The sequence below is a fragment of the Geotrypetes seraphini genome, chromosome 5, assembly GCF_902459505.1.
Source record: "Geotrypetes seraphini chromosome 5, aGeoSer1.1, whole genome shotgun sequence".
NCBI lineage: Eukaryota > Metazoa > Chordata > Amphibia > Gymnophiona > Dermophiidae > Geotrypetes > Geotrypetes seraphini.
The window spans coordinates 137089455-137115686 of NC_047088.1; the positions used below are offsets into that span (position 1 = coordinate 137089455).

The 26232-nt window shown below is 46.2% G+C and overlaps 1 protein-coding gene across 8 annotated transcripts in view; it reads left to right on the top strand.

Moving 5' to 3' along the window:
- Positions 1 to 26232, top strand: part of PIKFYVE (phosphoinositide kinase, FYVE-type zinc finger containing) — a 936520-nt gene that overhangs the window by 809325 nt on the left and 100963 nt on the right. For all 8 annotated transcript variants that reach the window (XM_033947121.1, XM_033947126.1, XM_033947127.1 and 5 more), the window contains 2 exons: positions 20060 to 20155; positions 21291 to 21374. In XM_033947121.1, the coding sequence (XP_033803012.1) occupies positions 20060 to 20155; positions 21291 to 21374 (180 nt within the window). The remainder of the gene's footprint in view (positions 1 to 20059; positions 20156 to 21290; positions 21375 to 26232) is intronic.

A 26232-nucleotide genomic window follows, 5' to 3' on the forward strand; every position in this document is an offset into this window, starting at 1 on the left:
ACAAAACTATCTTTCCGTGAATGATCCCCCTTTTCCCTCCCCCCCTCCCCCCCTTCTGTCTATCCAACTCTGACATACCCAAAAACTGGGCAGTCAGAAAGAAGAAGTAAGGTCACCCCCCCACAGAAGGCAACTCGAACCCTTTATACAAGCGTCTCTCTCCCTTACCCTTAAAGCCCAAAATGCCCATAACAATGAACAACATAATCCAGAAAACAAAGCAAGCATAATCACTAAGAACTAGGTTTCACAGACAATAATACTTGCTGTGAGAGTCCCCTACGAATGTCTTGCAAAACAACAAGTTGAATAGGCCAAATCAAGTTTGTCCTCACATAAAAAAGAAAAAAACAGTCCAGGTAACCCCTAGCATATGCCAGGCTCTCCATAACCAGGACCAAATGTCCCAGAATAACAGGAGAGAAAATGTAAAAAGAAATGAATATTAGTCTCTACAATCCTTCAGGTATGATCCTTCGATTGCCGCTTCCCAGTGCGCCCAGCAGTAGACCAAACACACGGAGCACGTTTCTCCGCCTTCTTATGTACAGCAACAGGGTTCTCTGGAACATTTTTGCACCCCAATTCTTTCAGGGCTGCCCACGCCTCCTCCACATCGCCAACGCGTTTAGACTTTCCATCAATCGTGATCCATACCCCAAAGGGAAACAGCCAACGATAACGATGACCCTCAGCTCTCAGCAATTGCGTGATCTGTTGAAAGTTCCGACGTTTTTGTAAGGTAGCCCAGGCTAAGTCCTGATAAATACCCACTGAGATGTTATTCCTACGATATTCCTGCTTACGCCTCGCTACTTGTAAAACTTTCTCTTTGATCCCAAAGTCAGGAAACAAGCAATGATATCCTTAGGCCCCGCGCTTCTTGCAGGGCCCAAACTGCGATGAGCCCGCACAATTACTATCGGTCCAGGTAGGGGGCCATGTGCCTCTGTTAACAAATCCGCACAAATTTTATTCACCACCCAAGCACAATCTTTGTACTCCTCAATATCAGGTACCCCCTTAAACCTCAAATTACAGCGGCGAGATCGATTTTCTAAATCCTCAACCTGATTTTGTAAGGTCAGGATGGAGGGCGGCATTTGTTCTAGCTCAGCCCGCATGATCTGTAAGTCCTGTGTCAGCTCTGAAACGCGATCCTCTGTGTCCCCCACCCGGCCTCCTAGCTCAGCCACTTCGGACCGCAGCTCAGTCATTGCAGCCTTCAAATCCTGGCGAACACCCACCATTTCCTCCTTTAAATCTCGGAACCAGCCCTGTAACATTTGGGGGGTGATCGTCTCTACCGGTACATTCTTGAGGGCAGGCTCTTCATCTTCCGATTCTGCGAGTGCCGGCGCCATTTTTTTTTTTTGCTTCCCAGTGATCCACTGCTACTTGCGGTAGCCGATTTCTCTCCATCAAGCAAAGGAAAGCAATACTTATCTAGCTTCTTACCGGTTTCCATCACAACTGTATACCACCACTATTAAAAAATGTGGAATCTCCGTTGTTCAGAATGCTGCAAAATATATATATAACATGTGCCCCTACGGAGCTCTCTGCTCAAGCAGCCATTCCGTGAGCTGACGTCACTTCCTCTCCATGCATCCTTTATGATACTTCAACCTCTTAATTTACACAGCGTGTTAATATACTGATAGAATGGTTGTTTTGTACATGACAAAAAAATGGTTTTAGTGACAATTAAGTATTTACAAAAAAGTAGTCAGACATTGATGTGTAGTAAATGAATTTACTAAATCAGATGTTGTATAAATTATCCGTTATAACCCCCTTTTTTCTTGATGATTATTGATGTGATTGTTTGATAGTCCCTCTAGACATGTGTCAGCTTAGAAACATAGAAACATAGAAAGATGACGGCAGAAAAGGGCTATAGCCCATCAAGTCTGCCCACTCTACTGACCCACCCCATTAAGTCTGAGTACTAATGATCTATTTCCTAAACTCGACCCTCGTAAGGATCCCACTAGGGCATCCCATTTATTCTTAAAATCAAGCACGCTGGTGGCCTTGATCACCTGCTCTGGAAGCTTGTTCCAGTGATCTACAACCCTTTCTGTGAAGAAATACTTCCTTACGTCACTATCGAATTTCCCTCCTCTGAGTTTGAGCGGATGCCCCCTTGTGACCGAGGGTCCTTTGAGAAAGAAGATGTCTTCTTCCACCTCGACACATCCCGTGATGTATTTAAATGTCTCAATCATGTCCCCCCTCTCCCTGCGTTCCTCCAGAGTGTAGAGCTGCAATTTGTTTAGTCTTTCTTCGTACGAGAGACCCTTGAGCCCCGAGATCAACCTAGTGGCCATCCGCTGAACCGACTCAACTCTAAGCACGTCTTTACGGTAATGTGGCCTCCAGAATTGCACACAGTACTCCAGATGAGGTCTCACCATGGTTCTGTACAGTGGCATTATGACTTCAGATTTGCGGCTAACGAAGCTTCTATTGATACATCCCATAAGTTGCCTTGCTTTGGATGAGGCCTTCTCCACTTGTTTGGCGGCCTTCATGTCTGCACTGATGATTACTCCCAAGTCTCTTTCTTCTGAAGTCCTAGCTAGTGTTTCTCCATTTAAGGTGTAAGGTTTGCATGGATTTCTGCTACCGAGATGCATAACCTTACATTTCTTAGCGTTGAAGCCCAGCTGCCATGTCGAGGACCAGTTTTCCAACGTAAGCAGATCCTGCGTCATACTATCCTGCAGATTGCTTTCACTTACTATATTACATAGTTTGGCATCATCAGCGAATAGAGTTACTTTACCCTGAAGCCCTTGGGTCAAGTCCCTTATGAATATGTTAAAAAGGAGTGGACCCAGGACCGAGCCCTGTGGCACTCCGCTGGTCACCTCCGATGTCTCAGAGAGGGTGCCGTTGACCACCACCCTCTGACGTCTTCCACTCAGCCAATCATTGACCCATGCAATTAGTGTCTTACCTAACCCCATTGATTTCATCTTGTTTAATAGTCTACGGTGTGGGACGCTGTCGAAAGCCTTACTGAAATCCAAGTACACTATGTCCAGAGACTCTCCCGAGTCTAGCTTTCCTGTTACCCAATCAAAGAAGCTGATAAGATTGGATTGGCATGACCTACCCCTAGTGAATCCATGTTGACTAGGATCCCTTAGATTCCCCTCATCCAAAATCGTGTCTAATTTACCTTTAAGTAGTGTTTCCATGAGTTTACACACTATTGATGTGAGACTCACTGGTCTGTAATTCGCAGCCTCCGCTCTGCAGCCCTTTTTGTGCAGAGGAACGATGTTAGCTGTTTTCCAGTCCAGGGGGACTCTCCCCGTACTTAGGGAGAGATTGAAGAGCATGGCTAACGGTTCCGCCAGGACATCGCACAGCTCTCTGAGCACTCTTGGGTAAAATTTGTCTGGTCCCATGGCTTTGCTCACCTTGAGTCTTGACAGTTCGCTGTAAACATCAGCTGGTGCGAACCCAAAATTCTGAAATGGGTCTTCCTTGCTTGGCTTTGCTTCCAGCTGTGGCCCGTGTCCAGGTGCCTCGCAGGTAAAGACTGAGCAGAAGTAATCGTTCAGTAGTTTGGCTTTTTCGGAATCTGTTTCCACATAATTCCCATCTGCTGTTCTAAGGCGTACTATCCCGTTTGTGTTCTTCTGCCTGTCACTAATATACCTGAAGAAGGATTTGTCCCCTTTCTTAATGTTCTTTGCTAGAGTTTCTTCCACTCGAAGTTTGGCCTCCCTGACTGCTGTTTTGACCGCTGTAGACCTTGTCTTGTATTCAATGTTAGCTTCTTTCTCCCCCGTGCGTTTGTATGAAAGAAATGCTCTTTTCTTGTCCTTGACTAGGTGTGAGACTTCATCAGTGAACCAAAGGGATTTCTTCTTTCTTTGTTGTTTATTTACCGATTTTATGTAGCGGATAGTTGCTTCGTGTAGTGTCCTTTTCAGTGTTGACCACATAGCTTCCACATCATCCGTTGTTTCTTGAGCCTGTAGCGTCTGGTGGACGAAATCACCCATGCTTGCGAAGTCAGTGCCCCGGAAATTGAGTACCCTCGTTTTTGTTTGTGATCTAGGGAAGCCCTTCCTAAGGTTGACATGTTATGGTCACTGGTTGCCAGCGTTTCTCCCACCGAGACTTCCGTGACGCTTTCCCCGTTCGTAAGTACCAGGTCCAGGATGGCCTGGGCCCTAGTGGCCTCAAGTACCATTTGTTTGAGCTGTACTCCCTTCATGGACGTTAATATCCTCCTGCTACTACAAGTTGTTGCTGAGAATGTGTTCCAGTCTACATCAGGCATGTTGAAGTCCCCTAGCAGGACAACGTCTCCCCGTAAGGTGATATTCTCAATGTCTTCAATTAATTCTGTGTCCTTGTCCTCCGATTGTCTTGGAGGTCTGTATACCACACCAAGGTATAGGCATTTCTCTCCGCCTCTGGCCGGGTTTACCCAGATGGATTCCCAAGTGTACTTGACATCTGTGATCCTAGTTGTCTTGATGTTCTCTTTGATGTAAAGTGCTACCCCACCTCCCAACTTACCCTCTCTATCTTGGCGAAGCAGGTTGTATCCTGGTATAGTTATATCCCACCCATGAGAGTCTGTGAACCATGTTTCGGATATTGCTACCACGTCTAGGTCTGCATTTACTATTTCTGTTTCTAGTTCTAGAAATTTATTCCCTAGGCCAGGGGTCTGCAACCTTTAAGACATAAAGAGCCACTTGGACCCGTTTTCGAAAAGAAAAAAAAAACTTGGAGCCGCAAAACCATTATAAAACAAATCTAACACTGCATATATTGTTTCTTATCTTAATGCTATATACAGGATCACTAAATTGAAAATAAAATCATTTTTCCTACCTTTGCTATTTGGTGATTTCATGAGTCTCTGGTTGCACTTTCTTCTTCTGACTGTGCATCCAATCTTTCTTCCTTTCTTCCAGCCTCCTGTATGTTTCCTCTCCTCCAGACCTCATTCTCTCCCCCAACTTTTTCTTTGTCTCCCTGTTCCCCCTTCTTTCTGTCTCCATGCCGTCCCCCAAGCCACTCGGTTTGCTGCCACCGCAATCGGGGAACAGCCCCCAAGCCACCACCGTCCCAAGCTTTCCCTGCAGAAGTGTTGCGCTGACCAGCATTCCGCTCCCTGACGTCAATTCTGACGTAGGAGAGGAAGTTCCGGGCCAACAAGGCATTTCTCCTCATTCCATCCAGCCTGAGCCCCATCTCTCCTTGATCCAGCATTTCCCTTCTGTGTCTGTCAGAATTACCATTCCACCTATTTTCCAGCATCACCCTTCTTTGTGTCCATCTCACCTATATCCCTATCTCACCACTTTTTCAGAATCTTCATTTGTCTCTGTCCTTGTCTTTACCCCATGTTCACCATTTGCCCTTTCAATGTCTTTATCTCCCCCCCACACACACACTTTTTCAGTATTACTTCTATGTCTCTATTTCACCTCCTCTTCATGTCCCCTCTGTATCTCTATCCTTATTCAGTAGGTCCTGCTTACCCTTTCTCTTCTTTGTGTCACTATCTCCATTTTCAGCTTTCCCCCCTTTTCCATTGTTAATGCACCCTATAGCCAGAATCTTTCCACCCTCCCTCCACTCCGGCCCAGCCCAGTATGAAATATTTCCTTTTGTTTCCCTCCCCTCTCTCTTTCTTTCTCTCTTCCCCTCCCTCACCCACGAGTCCTGCATCTGGCCCTCTCCCTTCTACCTGCACCTGGCAACACCCCCCTGCTCCGCGGCTCTCTTCAGCAACTCGTCAGCAGCGGTGATCAAGACAAGCTACCGACATCGAGGCCTTCCCTCTACGAGTCCCGCCTTTGTGGAAAAAGGAAGTTGAAACAAGCGGGACTCGCAGAGGGTAGGCCCCGACGTCAGAAGCTGCTGCTGAGTTGCCGAAGAGAGCCGCGGAGCAGGGGATGTGGCCGGAAGCAGGTAGAAGGGAGAGGGAGATAGGAAGGCTGTAGATCTCTGGAGCATGACACCGACCCCGGCCAGGATGATTTCTTTTTCAGGCGTCGCGGCGGGAAATAGCCATGCTGAGCAGTGAACTCAGCACTACACAGATGAAAGCCTTGCTTGCTGATTGGTCCGGCGGCACGGCGGGGCGGGGCCGCCGGACCAATCAGCAAGCAAGGCTTTCATCTGTGTATATGCTGAGCTCACTGCTCAGCATGGCTATTTCCCGCCGCGACGCCGGACTTGTAACTGCATGCCTGCGTGACACACTACCGGAGCCGCAGCAAAGGTGGAAAAGAGCCGCATGCGGCTCTGGAGCCGCAGGTTGCCGACCCCCGCCCTAGGCTGTGTGCATTTACATACATAGCTCTCCACTCTTTGTGTCTACTAAACTCCTTTAGAGAGTTATCCATCTGATTTAGAGTGTCTCCTAGCGAATCTTTTGCAGCAAGGGTACTTACTTCTGACTTAGAAGTGGAGTTTTGGTTCACCTCATCAGGATTGTTACTTACTGCTCCGATATATAAATGAGTACCCTCCCCCAACTTACCTAGTTTAAAGCCCTTCGAAGCAGGCGGGCTACTCGGTGTCCGAAGACGTTCTTACCTCTGTTGGTCAGGTGGAGTCCGTCTGATCCCTGGAGTCCCTGTAGTGCTTCATCCCATGCATTGACCCCATCGGATAACTCAAAATATAGACACACCGAGACTATGTCAACATCGAGGTCACCAGCGTCTCGACACTCGCCAATACTGCATGCAACATTGGTACCAGCGCTGTATCTGCAAAATCAGCTTTGGGAGCTGTTGCAGAGCTTGCTGAGATACTACAGTCATACATTGTGTAAACATAGTAACAAAGTTGATAACAGCAAATAAAGACCTGAATAGTCTATCCAGTCTGTCCAACCTGATTCAATTTTTAAAAAAATTTTCTTCTTAGCTATTTTTGGGCAAAAATCCAAAGTTCTACCTGGTATTGTGCTTGGGTTCCAACAACTGAAGTCTCCATCAAAGCTCACTCCAGCCCATCTACAACCTCCCAGCCATTGAAGCCCTCCCCATCCCATCCTCAACCAAAAGACCATGTACAGACAAAGATCATGCAAGTCTGCCCAGTACTGGCCTTAGTCCTTCAATATTTACTATTATTTTCTAATTCTAGATCCTCTGAGTTCATCCCACACTTTTTTGAACTCTGTCATCGTTTTCATCTCCACCGCCTCTCTCGGGAGCGCATTCCAGGCATCCACCACCATCACCGTAAAATAGAATTTCCTTACATTGCTCTTGAGTCTACCACCCCTCAAACTCAAATTATGTCCTCTGGTTTTACCATTTTCCTTTCTCTGGAAAAGATTATGTTCTGCATTAATATCTTTCAAGTATTTGAATATCTGAATCATATCTCCCCTGTCCCTCCTTTCCTCTAGGGCAGGGGTGTCAAAGTCCCTCCTTGAGGGCCGCAATCCAGTCAGGTTTTCAGGATTTCTCCAATGAATATGCATGAGATCTATTTGCATGCAATGATTTCATTGTATGCTAATAGATCTCATGCATATTTATTGGGGAAATCCTGAAAACCCAACTGGATTGCGGCCCTCGAGGAGGGACTTTGACACCCCTGCTCTAGGGTATACATATTCAGGGCTTCTAGTCTCTCCTCATACGTCTTTTGGCGCAAACCTCATATCATTTTTGTAGCCCTCCTCTGGACCATTTCAAATCTTCTTATGTCCTTTGCCAGATATGGTCTCCAAAACTGAACACAGTACTCCAGTGCCAAGCCTCAGTAAACCCAATCCATATAGTGCTCCGAAGATTTCACCTCAAGTCGAGGGCTTAGGATTCGCAGCTGCCCTCAGGGACTACCTGGTCAGTCTGCCCCTAGTATGGCCCACTCTCTGCCAATGAGGCCAGGTGGGGGTGGTTGCTGTGGAGCTGAGGATAGTGTAGATCTAGAAAAGACTTTCACTAGGGCCGCCTCACGTATGACTTGTTCTGCAGGAAAAAGTTGGACTGCTTCCTCCAAAGACTGCACCGTGCACAATTTTCCCTCCAGATAAAATATCAATGCAAATGGATGTCGCCACTGATTATTCACATTCTTATCTTGTAGGTAGAACAACACAGGTTTCATTTCCGCCCGCCTCCGAAGCGTTACTGATACTAGGTCCTGATATAATTCACTTTTGAAGGTATCCCACTTGAGATTAGGTAGGGCTCGAGCTGCTTTCATGACCACTTCCTTGGTTTTAAAGTCTGAGAAATAGGCAATTTTAGCTCGCGGCCAATTGTTGTGAGGGGCTGTAAGGGCTCGATGCACCGTTCAATGCCAATGGTATCAGGAGAAAACAAAGAAGTGTCAGTGGAGAGCAGCATACTAGCCACCTGCTGCACCAATCTTTCATAGCATATTCAGCCAGTTCGAGTACGCCGCGCATTTGGCGATTCGAGCGACGACCCTGGTTCTCCAAATCCACCAGCTTATCTAATACGTATGTTTGCAGCATGAAAAGATGTTTAGCATGCAGATCTAATTCTTGAAACTGATCCTGTTGCTCATCCAAGCGTTCTTCTGTCTACATGACACAGTACCTAAGCTCTGCTGTCTCACCCAGGAGATCTGCAAGCAATGAAAAGAGCTCAGCCCGTATTGATTTTATGTCAGCTCTAATTTTGTGCAGAATATCTTTTAATTCCACCATCGGCTCCGGCTGAGCCAGCACTGAAACATCCATCTCCGGGGCCGTTACTAAGTCCAGTGTTGCATGGCCTGCACTGCCATTTTGGAGGCTCCTGCACCATTCAGCATGAATGCAGTCTTTCAAAGTTTAAGGCTAGTTGAGCCCATTCACACTATACAAATACTATCCACTGGACTACCTTACAATCATGCAGCTTTTATATGCCAATTAAACACGTTTTGGATGCTAGGGGAGCTTAATTAAGGCCCTAATATGTGGAGCTCTGCGTTCAGTCAACCATCTCAGGCAGTGACATGACTTCCTCCCTACTTAAAGTATTTCCTCATACGAGGCAGAAGTAAGGAGCAGGGAAACAAGAGGAAGGAGCGGAGAGGCAGGGGAGAGCGGGAGAGGCACTAGGGGAGGCGAAGAAAAGCAGCCCGAAGCCAGCGGACAGAAGGAGCAGGAACATTGGGGCAGCGGCGAGAGTAACTCCGCCCATCCCCCACCGCGTCAGCAGCCAACATCCGGGCTCCTCCATAACAAGAGGCGGGCCAACGGTGCGCGGCTGTATGAGGCAGAAGTAAGGATCAGGGAGACAAGAGGAAGCCACGGAGAGGCAGGAGAGGTGAAGAAAAGCAGCCCGAAGCCAGCGGAGAGGAGCAGGAGCAGGAACATCGGGGCAGCGGCGAGAGTAACTCCGCCCACCACCACCGCGTCAGCAGCCAGCATCCGGGCTCCTCCATAACAGGAGTAAGGAGGGGCCAACGGCGCGCAGCTGTTTGTTGTGCGGCGAAGGCAAGCGGCAAAGGCGCTCGCCTTAGCGAGATTGCCTTTGCGAAGGAGCCTTAAGAAGGACCGAACGAGTACAGCCAAGGACTCAGAGCACAGCGAAGCACAGGAAGATAAGGAACAAGAGGGCACACGAACAAGGAGAGCACTCACACAAGGTAAAGAAGACTCAAGACTCCGGGGACAAGAGAGGGATAGGCCGAGAGAGGACAACACTTACCCAACAAAGAAAGCAACAGGCAGGGAACACACATGCAAGACAAGGAGAGACAGAGAGGCAGGCTCCAGGGACAGTTATGAGATAGACCCAACAGAGGACAGCACTTACTCACAAACAAAGAGAAAGAACATAAGAACATAAGAAGCGCCATCTCCGGATCAGACCTTCGGTCCATCAAGTCCGGTGATCCGCACACGCGGAGGCCCTGCCAGGTATACACCTGGCTTACCCTATAGCCAACCATATCTCTATATGCCTCTCTCAAGGAGATATGCATCTAGTTTGCCCTTGAAGCCTAGGACTGTCAATTCTGCAATAATCTCCCCTGGGAGAGTATTCCAGATGTCAACCACTCTCTGTGTGAAGCAGAACTTCCTGATATTAGTCCTGAACTTGCCCCCCCTTAGCTTCATTTTATGTCCTCTTGTCCGTGTCAAATTGGACAATGTAAATAATCTTCTCTGCTCTATTTTGTCGATTCCTTTCAGTATTTTGAAGGTCTCGATCATATCCCCAAGCAGTCTCCTTTTCTCAAGGGAGAACAATCCCAGTGTTTTAAGTCGATCTTCATATTCCAGTTTCTCCATACCCTTAACTAGTTTAGTTGCTCGCCTCTGCACCCTCTCCAGCAGTTTTATATCCTTCTTTAGGTAGGGAGACCAATGTTGGACGCAGTATTCCAAGTGGGGTCTGACCATTGCCCTATAAAGCGGCATTATAACTTTCTCCGATCTACTCGAGATTCCTTTCTTTATCATGCCCAACATTCTATTTGCCTTATTTGCCGCTGCCGCGCATTGTGCCGACGGCTTCAGGGTCCTATCTATCAGTACACCCAGATCCCTTTCTTGTTCACTTTTTCCCAGAGTTGCACCTGACATTCTGTACTCGTATTCCTTATTTTTACTGCCTAAATGCATTACCTTGCATTTCTCCACATTGAACTTCATCTGCCATTTCTCCGCCCAGTTTTCTAACCGACACAAATCGCTCTGGAGTTCCTCACTGTCCTCCTGCGATCTGATTGCCCGGCAGAGTTTTGTGTCGTCTGCAAACTTGATGACAGTGAAGTAGGTGAGACCGAGCCAAGCATAGGAGAGAGCTAGCACAAGCACATACAACCAAAAGTAAAAGCCAAGTAGAGAATTAATTCAGCAAGAAATGGAGATGGAAGCAGCAGGAACCCAGAGGAGCTTCCCAGTGTATTGCACAGAGTGTCATATGTACGACTACCTCCCTCGGAGAGGCAGGCGTACAAATGCGTTCGGTGTCAGGAACTGGACAGCCTGAAGAAAGAAGTCAGTCGACTGCAGTGCAGGATCCAGGAACTGGAAGGATTGCACTTTCTGGAAGCCCCCCTCAGCATAGATGAAGACCCTGCAAGAGAGAACCATATCGAGGAACAAGTAAGGGAGCTTGAGAGGTTCATCGAGGAGGCCTACAGCAGGGTGGAGGAACAAGATCAGTGGCAGCGCTGGAACGAGGAAGCTAAGTCCACGCGAAACAGAAGACAGGAACCAACAGATACCGTGGATGGAGGAACTTGTGGAAAAATCAGGAGGAAGAGGAGGCGAGGTCTCACTGGAGCCTTGAAGGGGAAGCAAGAAATCACACCGAGGATACGGACTTGCGACCAGCGAGGAAGCTGAAGAAGGGGAGATCGGCAATCATAGTAGGAGACTCAATCCTGAGAGAAGTGGACAGCCACCTAGCAGGAGGGAGAGAAGACCGACTAGTGACCTGTCTCCCAGGAGCAAGAACAAAGGACATCACCGACAGAATTGAGAGGATCCTGGAAGGAGCGGAGATGGAAGAGATGGCAGTGGTAATCCATGTTGGGACAAATGATGTCAACAGAAGAAACTACAGCAGGACTGCACTAACTGAACAGTTTAAGATCCTGGGAAGGAAACTGAAGCTGAGGACACAGAAGAAAGCGTTCTCAGAGATCCTGCCAGTACCAAAGGCAGACATGAAGAGGCAGATGGAACTACGTACAAGCAATTAACGCATGGTTGCAGAAATGGTGCGAAGAAGAGGGATTCTACTTCGTGAGAAATTGGACAACGTTTTGGGGGAAGAACAAGCTCTTCAGGAGGGACGGACTTCACCTGAGCATGGCTGGAACAAGACTTCTAGCAAACAACGTCAAGAGAGGAATAGAACAGGCTTTAAACTAAGAAGAAGGGGAAAGCCAACAGTCGACCTGACGTCGACGGTTCGGGTGAGAGTATCCAAAGAAGATACTGAGCAGGAAAAATGCTGGATAGAAACAAAAGACAAACAACTGGAGCCCGAGGAAGAAGAGAAATTGGCGAACAAAGGCAAGGGGAAACAGCAAGAGCTAGAGGGATAGGTGGAATCGAGGAAACAAATTGAGGCAAAAAAAGATGCGCCAAAGAAGAAGGAAGAAATGAACAAGACTCGGAATCTAGCAGCTCAAAAAGGGGATGACAAGAGGAACAAATCACAGAGACGAACAACAGAGAAAGGAGAAAACCAGGACCTAAATTGCTTGTACGCAAATGCAAGGAGCCTGAAGAACAAAATGGGAGAACTAGAAATCATGGCCAAAAAAGAGGCCCTGGAAGTCATCGGAATCACAGAAACTTGGTGGAATGAAGAAAACAAATGGGATATAGTACTACCAGGGTACAAACTCTATTGAAAAGACAGGACACAAAAGAAGGGTGGAGGAATAGCACTATTTATAAAGGACACCATTCACTCAACCAAAATGGATATGGCACCAGAGACGGACGGATTAGAATCATTATGGGTTAAATTACCAGGAAGAAATGGACCTGACGTCAAATTGGGACTGTACTATCGTCCACCTGGACAAACAGAAGCAAAAGACAAAGAGCTGGAAGCAGAACTAAGGCGGGAATGCAAGAACAGAAATGTCATGGTAATGGGGGACTTTAACTACCCTGGGATAAACTGGAATATCGGAAACTCAAACAACGCAAGGGAAATGGAATTCCTAGAGGCTGTGCGGGACTGCTTCATGGAACAGCTCGTCAAGGAACCAACGAGAGGGAATGCGACTCTAGACCTACTACTCAAAGGGCTGGGGGGACCTGCAAAGGAAGTGGAAGTAATAGGACCACTAGGAAACAGCGATCACAACATGATCCAGTACAAACTAGAAGTAGGAACATCAAAAGGGAAGAGAACCACAGCAACAACGCTCAACTTCAAGAAGGGAAACTACGACGCTATGAGAGAATGGTAAGAAAGAAACTCAGGAAAGGCTAGGGAAAAGCAAAGACCGTGGAGCAAGCTTGGTCCCTGTTCAAGGACATGATACAGGAAGCACAGAACCTGCACTCCCCAGATTTAGAAAAGGGTGCAAAAGGAATCGAACAAAAGACCCAGTGTGGATAAGCAATGCAGTGAGGGACAAGAAACTATCATTCCGGAAGTGGAAAAAGGACAAAACCGAGGAAAACAGGAAGGAGCACAGGGAACATCAAAAAGAATGTCACCGAGTGGTCAGTAAGCAAAAAGAGAATACGAAGAGAGACTGGCCAAGGAAACACAAAATTTCAAATCTTTCTTTAGATATATTAAAGGGAAGCAACCGGCAAGGGAAGCAGTTGGGACCGTTAGATGATGGAGACATAAAAGGAGCGATAAGGGGGGAAAAGGAGGTGGCTGACAGATTAAACATGTTCTTCTCGTCAGTCTTCACAAGTGAGGACACATCCAATATACCGGAATCCGAAGAAATCTTTAACGGAGTCCGAGAGGAAAGGCTTTCGACATTAGAAGTAAGCCTCAAAGATGTACTCCGGCAGATAGACAGATTGAAAATCTACAAGTCCCCAGGCCCGGAAGGGATCCACCCAAGGGTATTAAAGGAACTGAAAACTGAAATAGCAGAAATACTCCAAAGAGTTTGCAACCTGTCCTTGGCAACAGAGGTGATCCCAGAGGATTGGAAAATAGCAAATGTCACACCTATCTTCAAAAAGGGATCGAGAGGAGATCCAGTAAACTACATACCGGTGAGTTTGACTTCAGTGCCAGGCAAGATGGTAGAAGCAATGATAAAAGACAGTATCTGTGAGCATATAGAAAGAAATAGGCTAATGAAAGCGATCCAACATGGCTTCTACAAAGGAAGATCATGCCAAACAAACTTACTACACTTCTTTGAAGGGATAAACAGCCAGATGGACAAAGGGGACCCCATTGACATCATATATCTCAACTTCCAAAAAGCTTTTGACAAGGTACCTTATGAGCAGCTACTTAAGAAACTGTGGAACCACGGGGTGAGAGGGGATGTACATAAATGGGTTAAACACTGGTTGGCAGGCAGAAAGCAGAGGGTTACAGTGAAGAGCCACTACTCGGGCTGGAGAAGGGTAACGAGCGGTGTCCCACAGGGGTCTGTGCTCGGGCCACTGCTGTTCAATGTGTTTATAAATGACCTGGAAGTGGGGACAAAGTGCGAAGTTATAAAGTGAAGGAGAAATTTCAAATACTCTTGGACAAAAATGACTGGCTTTTCTCTCTGGACCTCAATGAAACCTACACACACATCAATGGCGTACTAATAGGGGGGGGAGGTCCACCCCGGGTGCAAGCCCTGAGGGGGTGCTCCCGGTCCGGTTCCCCCCCCCTGCGCAGGGTGTCGTGTCTGGAAACAGCCTGCAGCAAAATCGCGATGCCAGCGATCTTTGCCAGCTTCGGCTGTTTCCTCCGCCGCGGTCCCGCCCCTCCTCTGACATCAGAGGAGGGGCGGAACTGCGGCGGAGGAACCAGCCGAAGCAGGCAAAGATTGCTGGCATCGCGATCTTGCTGCAGGCTGTTTCCCAGGGCAATGGTGCGGGGAGGCCGGGGGGGTTGAGCAGTGCTTCCTGGTGGTGGTGGTGGGGGCGAGTGGTCCTTCGAGGTAGTGGGGGGGCAGCAGGCCTTCAAGATGGGGTGGGCAGGCAGGCCTTGTGGAGGGGGGGAGACAGGCCTTCAAGGGGAACAGGCAGGCAAGCCTTCAAGGGGGGGGACAAGCCTTTGGGGGGGTGCAGGCCTTCGGGGGGTGCAGGCCTTCGAGGGGGGGACAGGCCTTCAAGGGGAACAGGCAGGCAAGCCTTCAAGTGGGGGGAACAAGCCTTCGGGAGGTTCAGGCCTTCGGGGGCAGGCCTTCAAGGGGAACAGGCAGGCAAGCCTTCAAGGAGGGGACAAGCCTTCGGGGGGTGCAGGCCTTCAAGGGGAACAGGCAGGCAGGCCTTTGGGGGGGGATAGGCAGGCAGGCAGGCCTTCAAGGGGGGGACAGGCCTTCAAGGGGAACAGGCAGGCAGGCCTTCAAGGGGGGGGACAGGCCTTTGGGGGGGTGCAGGCCTTCGGGTGGGGGTGCAGGCCTTCAAGGGGGGGGGAACAGGCCTTCAGGGGTGGGATGCAGACCTTTAAGGGGGACAGGCCTTCAGGGGAGGGGGGCCCTGGTGCAGAAGTACATCCAAGTTTCCAAGATTATTCAATATTTGATTAATCGCTTATTCAACATTCTAAGCGATGTACATAGTATAATAATAATAAAAGTTAATAGGGGGGAGACTGACAATTTCATGTTAAAAAAACGAAAACAAAACACTGGAGGGAAAGGGGAGAGGTTCAAAGAGACGTGCATATGCCGGACTTTGGGTGGGAAGAAATAATGGGTCTGAAAATAGAGGAGAGGGAGAGAGATGATGGACCATGGGTTTTAGGGAGGGAAGGAACAGAAAGGGAGAGAAGTTGGACACAAGGGATGGTGTAGAGGGGGGATAGAGATACTGGTTAGGAGGGTAGTTGGGAAAAGAAAGGGAGAGATGGTGAACCCTGGGGTGGTGAGGAAGGAGGGAGAGCTGCTGGATGAAAGGGTAGTTAAGAAAAGGTGGATCTGTGGAGGGAGACAAAAAAAAGGAAAGATGCCAGACATCCGGGGGAGGGAAGGGAAACGGAAGGGGAGGACAGAGATGGCAGATGGATGGTTAGCATGGAGAAAGAAGAAAGAAGGAGACCCTGGCAAGCAAGTTATCAGAAGACAACCAGAGCCTTGGACCAACAAGATTTGAAAAATAACCAGACAACAAAAGTTAGAAAAACTAATTTTATTTTCTGTTTTGTGATTACAATATGTCAGATTTGAAATGTGTATCCTGCCAGAGCTGGGGTTAGACCGCAAACGTAAGCTAGGATTTAACAGAGAGAGGAAAAGTCCTTTTTTTTTTCTTTATTTTATTTACACCAGACAGAGAGAATCCAGATGTGGATCTCTTTGCTTCTCCCAACAATCACAAGCTTGCAGTCTTCTGTTCTAGACTTTACACACCTAATCATCTTGACTCAGATGCTTTCCTTCTCTACTGGAGGAAGAAGTTTCTCTATGGTTTCCCTCTAATACCTCTACTCGGGAAGACTCTACTCAAACTTCACCAAGAAAATGCCACCTTGATTCTCATAGCACTGTGGTGGCCTCAACAACTATGGATTCCTCTCCTCCTACAATTCATTGTATGGGAACCCATCACACTTCAAATCTTCCCAATACTACTCACACATAAGTTTGGATGCAGAGTGTTCGAGAGCACCATGAGATCACTCATCCCAAAAATATCACTTTACAGTACATACCATCGGAACATCTCAATTCCTATCAACATCTCTCAAATGACTTACTAGAAACCAGAAAATACACGGTGTGTTCTACTTTTGGCAGTTTTGATATTGTCTCCCTCTCATCAGCAGTATCTATTGCCATGTGAAGACAAGCATGACTCAGAATCCTGGACCTTGATGCCAATGTAAAGGACTGCCTTTCTAACATTCCCTGTATAGGACATGATTTATTTGGAAACTGTAAAGAGGAGGCCACACAAAAAATCAAAAACTATGCTGATTGCATGACCACCTTGTCTTCCTCCAAGTCAGTCCAGTCTCAAGCACCAATGAAGTATTCCAATATCGCCAGATGTTCCACTTATTATACCAAACGTAGATATGACAAACCTTTCTTATCTACTTGCTCTTCAACTCGGAGGCAACCCAGGCAACAGAGACATCAGAAGATGTAGTCATAGCCTCAATCCAAACTCCAGCAGTCTTTTTTATTCCATACTAGAGAGCATTATCAGCATTTCTCAACATTTACCTCAAACTCTCCCCATAGGGGAGCGTATTCTCATTGGTGGCCCCTGATAACATCAGATCATTGGATACTTAAGTGGTAAGTCAGGGCTGTGCCCTTCGTTTACAGAAAACACTTCAAAACTATCCTCCAAGATAGTCCTGTTTCAACTCCCATCAGAAGGCCCTCCTCCATCTCAGTGCTATAGAACAAGTACCTCTGCAGGAGAGGGGCCAAGGTTTCTTCTACTCAAAATATTTTCTCATACCAAAGAAGGCCAGAGGTTTCAGTCCAATTCTGAACCTCCATGCTCTCAAAAAATACTTAGTGAAAGAGAAATTTTGCATGGTCTCTTTGAGAACCCTGCTACTTTTGTTAGAGAAGAACAACTGGCTGCTCTCCAGATCTGAAAGAAACCTACATACACATTTCCATCCTCCCAGCTCACAGGAAATATCTATGTTTTTGTGTGGGAACATGCCACTTTCAGTACAACCATTTGGGCTGGCATCAGCACTGAGGTTATTCATGAAATGCTTAGTGATGGTAGCTTAAATCCTCCACTCATGCAGCCTTCATGTGTTCACTTATCTAGTCGACTGATTAATCAAGGCCTCAATACCTCAAGAGGCTTGCCAGGCCATGAATTTAATTCTCTGTCTCCTAGAACTTTTCAGATTTGTGGTCAATTACAAAAAATCCCATCTACAACCCACTCAAATTCTAGAGTTCATTGGGGTTGTTCTAGACACAATGCAAGTTTGTGCCTTTCTGCCACAACAGAGGATCAACACTAATCCAGATCTGCCAGAAAGTCTCCTTTCTTCAATGTATCACTGCATGCCAAAGGAAGCATCTCATCAGCAACATGGCATCTACACTTCATCTCAGAGAACCTCAATGGACACTCTCCACCCAATGGTCTCAAGCCACCAAATCACGATCCTAGCAAATACAAGTCATCTCAGTTCTTTGTCAGTCACATCAGTGTTGGTTGTAATCCCAGCCAATCTTTCCAGGAGTTGCCGTTTCCATACTCTGTCACACAAAAATCATTAACAACGGATGCTTCCATGCTGTCGGGAAACCCATCTCAATGATCTCAATATTCAAGGCAGCTGGTTTCCTCAAGAGAAAACTCTCCACATTAATCTCCTGGAACTCCAAGCAATCCACAGTTTCACATTTCAAGACTGCCTCTTCAATCAAATAGCACTCATTCAAACAGACAACCAGGTAGCCATATACTACATGAACAAATAGGGAGGCACAGGTTCTCACCCACTTTGCCAAGAAGTGATTCAGATCAAAGTTCTGGGAGATTCCTTGCAACATATTTCTTAAAAGCAGTATACCTTGCAGGAAAGCAAAATATATTAGCCTCACAAATGGTCCCTCAATTCAGCCATATTACATCAGAATGGGGGACTCCAGAAGTGGACCTCTTTGCATCCCCCCACAACCATAAATTTCCTCTCTTCTGTTCCAGAATCTACACTCGCGATCATCTGGAGTCAGATGCATTCTTCCTCGACTGGTGAAACTAGTTTTTTTAAGCTTTTCCTGTACTTGGAAAAACTCTACTCAAACATCACCAGGAGTAAGCCACTATAATTCTCATAGTGCCTTGGTAGCCGCGTCAGCAATGGTTCCCTCTCCTCGTACAACTCAGTGTACAGGAACCAATCACACTTGCAATCTTTCCAACACTGATAACACAGAATGAAGGCTCTCTTCTCCATCCCAATCTCCATTCGTTAGCTCACATAGCATAGTATCTCTCTCACCGAGTAGATGCTTTCAAACACTCTGCACCAGTGCCAGCCATGTCGTTTAAAGTGGACTCGCTTCACAATCTGGTGTAATCTCAACTCACTAGACCCAATCACTTGTCCTCTCCCATTTGTTCTAGATTATTTCCTCCACCTAACTGACTCTTGTCTCAAGACTATTTAAGTTAGAGTGCTTGCTAGTGCTTTCACACACCACTGGACAAAAAGCTATTGCCTATACATCCTTTGGTTTACAGATCTTGAAAGGCCTTTATTATACTAAACCACCAATCAAGCTTCCTCCTGTCCCCTGGGATCTTAATATTATACTTTCCAATATCATAAAGCCTTCATTTGAGCCATTCTCGACTTCATCTCTCAAACATCTCACTTGGAAAGTAGTGTTCCTCATATCTTTCACATCTGGACACTGGGTCAGTGAATTTCAAGCACATGTCTCAGATCCACCTTATTCAACATTCTACCACAATAAGGTAATTGTTTGCACTCATCCCAGGTTCCTCCCTAAGTTCATCTCAGAATTTAATCTTAACTAGTCTGTAGTTCTCCAAGACTTCTTTCCCAGACTGCATTCCCACCCTGGAAAAGCGGCATGCCACACAATGGATTGTAAAAATGCTCTTGTTTATTACTTAAATTGCACCAAAATTCACAAAACTTCCACTCATCTCTTTTTGTCTTTGGATCTGAATAAGCTTGGAGCTCCTGTCACCAAGAGAGCCATCTCCACATGATTGGTGGACTGTTATCTCCTTCTGCTTTGCTCTGATTGGGTTGATACTTGAAGGCCATGTCACTGCCCATAAAGCCCATAGTCTGTTATTCAGAAAGACATGGGGGAAGCCACTGCTTGCCCTGGATCTGTAGCATGGAATGTTGCTACTCCTTGGGTTTTGGCCAGGTACTAGGGACCTGGATTGGCCACTATGAGAATGGGCTACTGGGCTTGATGGACCATTGGTCTGACCCAGTAAAACTATTCTTATGTTTTAATGGTAACTTCAGGAGCTCATTTACAATCCACTTCCATTGAGGACATCTGTACAGTAGCCACCTGGTCCTCTACTGGTTTGAAAATCATTCCATATGGTATAGTCTGTTCAGCCAGGCAGTTCTACAAAATTTATTCTCCACTTAAATGCCAATTTTCCTCCAGCCTTTATGATTTCACCAGACTTATGGTAGTTATAAACAACCCTCTCCTCAGAGGCATGACCCTGGCAGATATTCTTACAAACCTCCCACCACCCTTAGCTTTGTTACTGAACTGATGGTTCTGCTAACTGATGTCAGGTAGGAAGACATTGGCAAGCACATGATGCAAGCGGTCTTAAGATTTTTAAAGTGATAGTACACTTTGTCCATGAAGGGCTCCTTGGATGATGTCACCCACATATGAGAATTTATGCCTGCTGTCCTCGGATACCACCCGTTACAGATGAGTAACTATGCTTTCTGTTCTTTTTCCTGTTTAGTGACCCAGACAAGCACTATCTCATGTACGAACATGAGCGTGTGCCCGTCGCAGTTTGTGAGAAGGAGCCTAGTTCCATCATATCCTTTGCTCTCAGGTATGGTTCCTTTTCTTATCTATACTTTAGAACTGTGTCTCTTTTCTGGAAAATGAGGTTGCTGTTCCAGATCGGGTTATGGAACAGTGATCTTTGCAGTAAGTGCAAATGTAAATCGGATACCTATCTTCACTCTTTTCTTGAATGCACTGAGCTCACTATTTGAAAGGGGCTTCTGGGCCTTCTTGATGCTGTTCTTCACAGCTCCATTGAGTGGGGCTATGGCACCCTAATCTTGGGCTTCCAGGGGCCACTATGAGAGCAGGGTTTCTCTCCTTCACAATGTAGATTTCTTTACAATGCCATCCTAGTGGTGAAAAAACTGATCCTGACCTTCTGGGCTTCTGAGGACTCTCCCCCAGCCGCTCAATGGCAGGCCAAGCTGAGAGAGAGGGCACAATTTGAGATTCGCTCTTATGATAACTCTCGAAAGCAGGACATGAGGCACTATGTTGCTCTGTGGGAGGGCCTGTTGGTGCTTCTTACACATTAAGTCTTGTCTGTGTATTACCCTCTGTCTATCTGCCACTTTGGGGGTCTTTGCTGTTGTTCCTTTTGACACTCCCTACCCGCATTTTGGGGATGAGTGGGAGGAGAGGGGGTTGGGTACGGTAGGGGCAGTGAGAATGGTTTGCCTGATGACACGGAAGTTGGGTGAGTGTAGGGTGCTTGCTGTGAGGACTGGAATGTATGGTATGCTGTTTGATTGCCTGTGTTGGAGGGAGCTTATTTTATAAAATGTTATGGCCGGGGGTCTAGTTTGGCTTTGTACTCACTAAGAGCTGACGGTTCGTAATTCTCCCTCTGTTGGACATTGCCTTGCTCCTTGCTGGCCTATCTTATATTGGGGAGGCTTGTTTCTACTTGTTTATATTGCTTTCATTGTTTTTCTTGTTCTTCCTGTATTGCTCTTGTTGTATAGTTGGTTGTACTTGCCTATCTGAACCGTTTGCCATTCTCAATAAACAAATGTTTAAAAAAAAAGACTCAGACATAAGTAAAAGACAATGATCCTAACTTTAACATCATTTTGTCACTAGATGCTCAGTTTGGAAATTGCAACTACTGAATGTTCACAAATAAAGCACAAATTAAATACTGATATGATATGCAGTTCTCCCTTGTCTGCTTTCAGTTGTAAAGAATACAGAAACGCTTTAGATGAGTTGTCAAAAGCCTCTCTGAAGAACAGTACAGAAGAAGGACCTCCACAAAACAGGTGATTGCAATTCTGGCATGTAATAATTAGTGATGAAGGGAGCTTTCTAATCTTTTCTGTTTCATGGTAATGTGTTTCAGGCAGAAATTCATTTAAATTAAGCATCAGGCTATAAAAATTCAGTATTTGTCCTCAAAAGTTAGTTTAAAAAGGAGGAAAAACTGCCAGTGATCCTCCTGGTAAATGTTAGGAGACCTGATCTAGTGCTAAACTGGGAAGCACACAGTTTATACATGTGTCTAACCTCTAGCACAGCTTTATACACGTGTTAATCAGGTTGTTTACTTTAGGACTTTGCAACTATTTCCAAACTATTATAAAGGCATTTTGAACTAATTAATCCTTTACCTTCTAAAGATAAGAGTTTAGAATAACTAAATAAAATATAAATTGTTACAAAGGGCAGTATTGTCAAAGCTGCTGAACTAAGGGCAGGATTTTCAAAAACCCTTGTTAAAAAGTGATGGTCTGCTAATGCAGCCGTTTTGTTAGCGAATCTAAAAAAGCGAGACATTTTTTTTAAAAAATCTCGCATGCAAATAAGGTCGGCTGATAGCATCTGAAGATTAGCTAAATTTGCATGTGCCCATTGCTGGTGTTTTTAATCCACTTGAGTATTTCACCCTCGATTCCATGGCTCGCAATTTGCCGAAGTAGTCATTCATGCGGAACTTTGATGAACGCCTTCTGAAAATCCAGATATACAATGTCGACCAGATCGCCCTTGTCTCTCTGTTTACTCCCTCAAAGAAGTGCAGCAAGTTCGTCAAACATGATCTGCCTTTGCTAAAACCGTGCTGACTGGTCCTTATCAGCCCGTGTCAGTCAAGGTGATTAATGATGCTGTCCTTTATCAGTGACTCTACCATCTTTCCCAGTACCGAGATCAGACTCACAGGTCTGTAGTTTCCCGGATTTCCCCTCAAACCTTTCTTGAAGATTGGCGTAACATTCGCCACCTTCCAGTTTTCCGGAATCTTTCCCGATTTGATTGACAGATTGGCTATTAGTTGAAGCAATTCAACTATGGTCCCTTTCAGTTCCTTCATGACCCTCAAATGGATGCCCTCCTGTCATGGAGATTTATCGCTCTTAAGCCTATCAATCTGCCTACACACCTCCTCTAGACTGACCGTCAATCCTGTCAGCTTTCCGTCTTCGTTTCCAGCATATAGCCTGATGGGTTCCAGTATGTTGTGTACATCTTCTTCGGTAAATACAGACACAAAAAAATGTGTTCAGTTTGTCGGCAATTGCTTTGTCCTCTTTTAGTGCTCCCTTTATTCCATGATCATCCAACGGTCCCACCGCTTCCTTCGCGGGTCGTTTCCCCTTAATATATCGAAAGAATGGCTTGAAGTTCTTCGCCTCCTTAGCTATTTTTTCTTCATAGTCTCTTTTAGCCCCTTTTACCGCCTTATGGCGTTAAAGTTTTGAGAATCTGGGCCTGAGTAGATAAGCTACAGATTCATTTCATGCCTTTTGCACCTACACTATCCCTCCTGCAAGGCTAAATCTCACTTCTTATCATATCCCCTTAGTTGAGGTGTGAACATCTTTCCCTAGGTCTCAGCTACCCCAACTACTTTCCTAGTTGATTTGCATGATATTGCCTGTCTTCATACATTTACTGTATCTACACTCACCCTTTTCCATAGCCCCTTCGTCAACCTTATGCAACATATACCGTATATACTCGAATATAAATTGATCCGAATATAAGTTGAGACCCCCATTTTCCCCCCCAAAAGGAGGAAAAATGGTTGACTCGAATATAAGTCGGGCAGGTTAATATTAAAGTGCCCTGCCCTGCCAGGATCTGCACCCTGCCCCATTCCCTCCATCCCCTATCAGGCTCTGCACCCAGCCTCCTTCCTTTCCTCCTTCCTCTGTCAGGCTCTACACCCGGCCCCCCTCTCTACCAGGTACTTTACACAGCATTCCTCCTAGGCTCCACCACTGTGTCCCCACTCCCTGTCCTGTCTATCATACCTCCTTTGCCGCTGGAATTCCTGGTGGTCCAGAAGTGTAACAGGCAGGAGTGAGCTTTCCACACTCTTGCCCTGCTGCTAACCCGGTTGCTCGCTGCCACGAGTTCTGGCTTCAGCCGTTGAGCGGTACTGAGTAGGAGGGCATTTTGATGCTGCTGCTTGGCACTGAGCTGTTTCCTGAAAGGCTCCTGTGAATTCTCGCCTCTCCTCTGATTCAAGCCACCCAGGCAGAAACAGGAAGTGCATCAGAGGAGAAGCTTTGGGGAAGTCGTGCAGAACTTGTGAGAATAGTTACCACGTCCGGACACCTCAGAAAGAGAAAACTGTTGAAGAGCACCCATGAAGGTGAGGGAAAGGGAGGGAGAGAGATGGTTCGACGAAAGGAGCAAGTGTTGCAATCGTGAGGAGGGCTGCAGACTGGGAGGTATGGGCAGGGAAGCCCGATGAGGGGAAGAGATTGAGTGGCGCTGAAGAGAAGTGGAAACAGAGGGAGGATCAGATGCTGGATGAAAGTGGGGAGGGGAAAGAGAGGGGAACAGATGCTGGTTGGAAGGGGAGAATGATAGAGGGGAACAGATACTGAAGGGAAGTGAAGGGGAGAGAGAGGGGAGCAGACACTGGATGAAAGTGGAGAGGGCAATAGATGCTGGTTGGAAAGAGAGAGAGAGGGGAGCAGATGCTGGTTAGATGGGGTGAGTGAGAGGGGAACAGATGCTGAAAGAACGCGGGGAGGAAAGAGAGGAGCAGATGCTGAAGGGGAGAGAGGGAGGAGCAGATGCTGGATGGAAGTGGGGAAGGGAGAGAAGAGAGGGGAACAGATGCTGGTTGGAAGGGGAGAGTGAGAGAGGGGAACATTCGCTGAAGGGAAGTGAGGAGGAGAGAAAGGGGAGCAGATTCTTGAAGGAAATGGAGAGGAGAAAGAGAGCACAAACTGGATGGAAGGAGGGGATAAAGAAAAAGGTCATATGCTAGATTGGGGAAAAGGAAGAAGGGGTGAGGGAAAGAGGTGGCAAGCTGTAGGTAGACATAATGAAAGGGAAATTGAGGACTGGAAAATAAGAAAAGAGACAAGTAGAAAACAAATTGAGAAGTAAGAGCAGAAAAGGAAGGGAGAGGAGAGAGATATACCACAGAATTGGGGGAGGGGAGGATACAAATACCAGGTCTGAAGGGAGGAAAGGAGGAGAGAAATGCTAAAAACCACCTGGGGGAGGGAGTGAGAGATGGAAGAGAAGACAGAGATACCAGACCATGGGGGGATTGGAGGGAAGAAAATGGGTGCCAGACCAATGCGGAGAGGGGGGAGGGAGAGATGGAAGGGAAAGGCGGACAGTTTCTGGTAGAGGCATAGAAATAGAGCAGATGCCATATGCATGAAGCAGAGAGAAGGCAGACAGTGGGTGGATGGAAGAGAATGACGAGAAGATGAGGCAAGCAGAAACCAGGCAACAAAGGTAGAAAAAAAATTATTTTTCTTTTCTTTTTTCTTTTTTTCTTGCTTTAGGATAAAGTAGTAATGTAGTAATGTAGTTGATCAACATTTATAAACAAAGCCCTGTCTGCTGAAGATCTCTTCCTCTCTGCAGCCAGAACTCTGATTTATAAAATGACAATTATACAGAATATTCCTTCTTTTTATATTTTAATAAAAATAAGTTCAGTATAAAACTATTCAAGGCTTGTGCGGATGAGATCAGATGGTTTGTGGGGACAGGGCAGAGACGGACCGAGGTCACGGGGACAGGGTGGAGATAGGGACAAATTTTTTCCCCATGTCATTCTCTAATCCAGACTAACCTCTGTTGGGAAGGATGCTGGGTTCAGAGGACCTTGGTATGACTCAGCATAGCTTTTCTTAGGTTTGTAAAATGTTTGTTTATAAAACAATTTGCTATACTTCCTAATGGAGTGTAGAAGTGGCCTAGTGGTTAGAGCTGCAATCTCAGCACCCTGAGATTGCGAGTTCAATCCCAGTACTACTCTTGTGACTCTGGACAAATCACCCAACCCTCCATTGCCTCAGGTACCATACTTAGATCATGAGTCTGCTTGGGCAGGTATAGAAAATACATAGAGTACCTAATTAAAAAAAATTGTACATGCCCAGTAAACAAAAAAACATAATTTGGAAATCAAATCTGGGGAATGTGCAATTCTCAAATATAATTTATAAAAAGGGAGGGGGAAGAACTCCATTAAATAAAAAAGACATAATCATCCAATTAAAATGTAAGGGTGATCTTCATCCTTCTGCATACTTTGTAAAGGAGGAAGATTGCATATTAATGTAGGTTAAAAGCAATATTAAATAGATGAATTTTAAATGTAGCTCTGTACTGTTCATAGGATAACTGTGAGGGTAGTGGTAAGAGTGCATGGGGGAAAAAGCCAGGGAGAATAAGTCTGTGGTCATTCAGTTAGTGAAGAAATTGAGCTGGGACACATGGAATGGTAAGAACATAAGCAATGCCTCTGCTGGGTCAGACCAGAGGCCCATCGCGCCCAGCAGTCTGCTCACGCGACGGCCCATCAGGTCCAGGACCTGTACAGTAATTCTCTATCTTTACCCTTCAATCCCCTTTTCCTTTAGGAAATCATCTAATCCCTTCTTGAAACCCAGTAGCGTACTCTGTCCTATCACACCCTCTGGAAGCGCATTCCGTCCCATCTTAATTTTTCCGAATGCCCTCTCGTTCTTGTAGTTTTCGAGAGTTTGAAGAATCTGTCCCTCTCCACTTTCTCTATGCCCTTAATGATCTTGTACGTCTCTATCATGTCCCTTCTAAGCCTCCGCTTCTCCAGGGAAAAGAGCTCCAGTTTCTCTAATCTTTCAGCATATGAAAGGGTTTCCATAACTTTTATCAGTT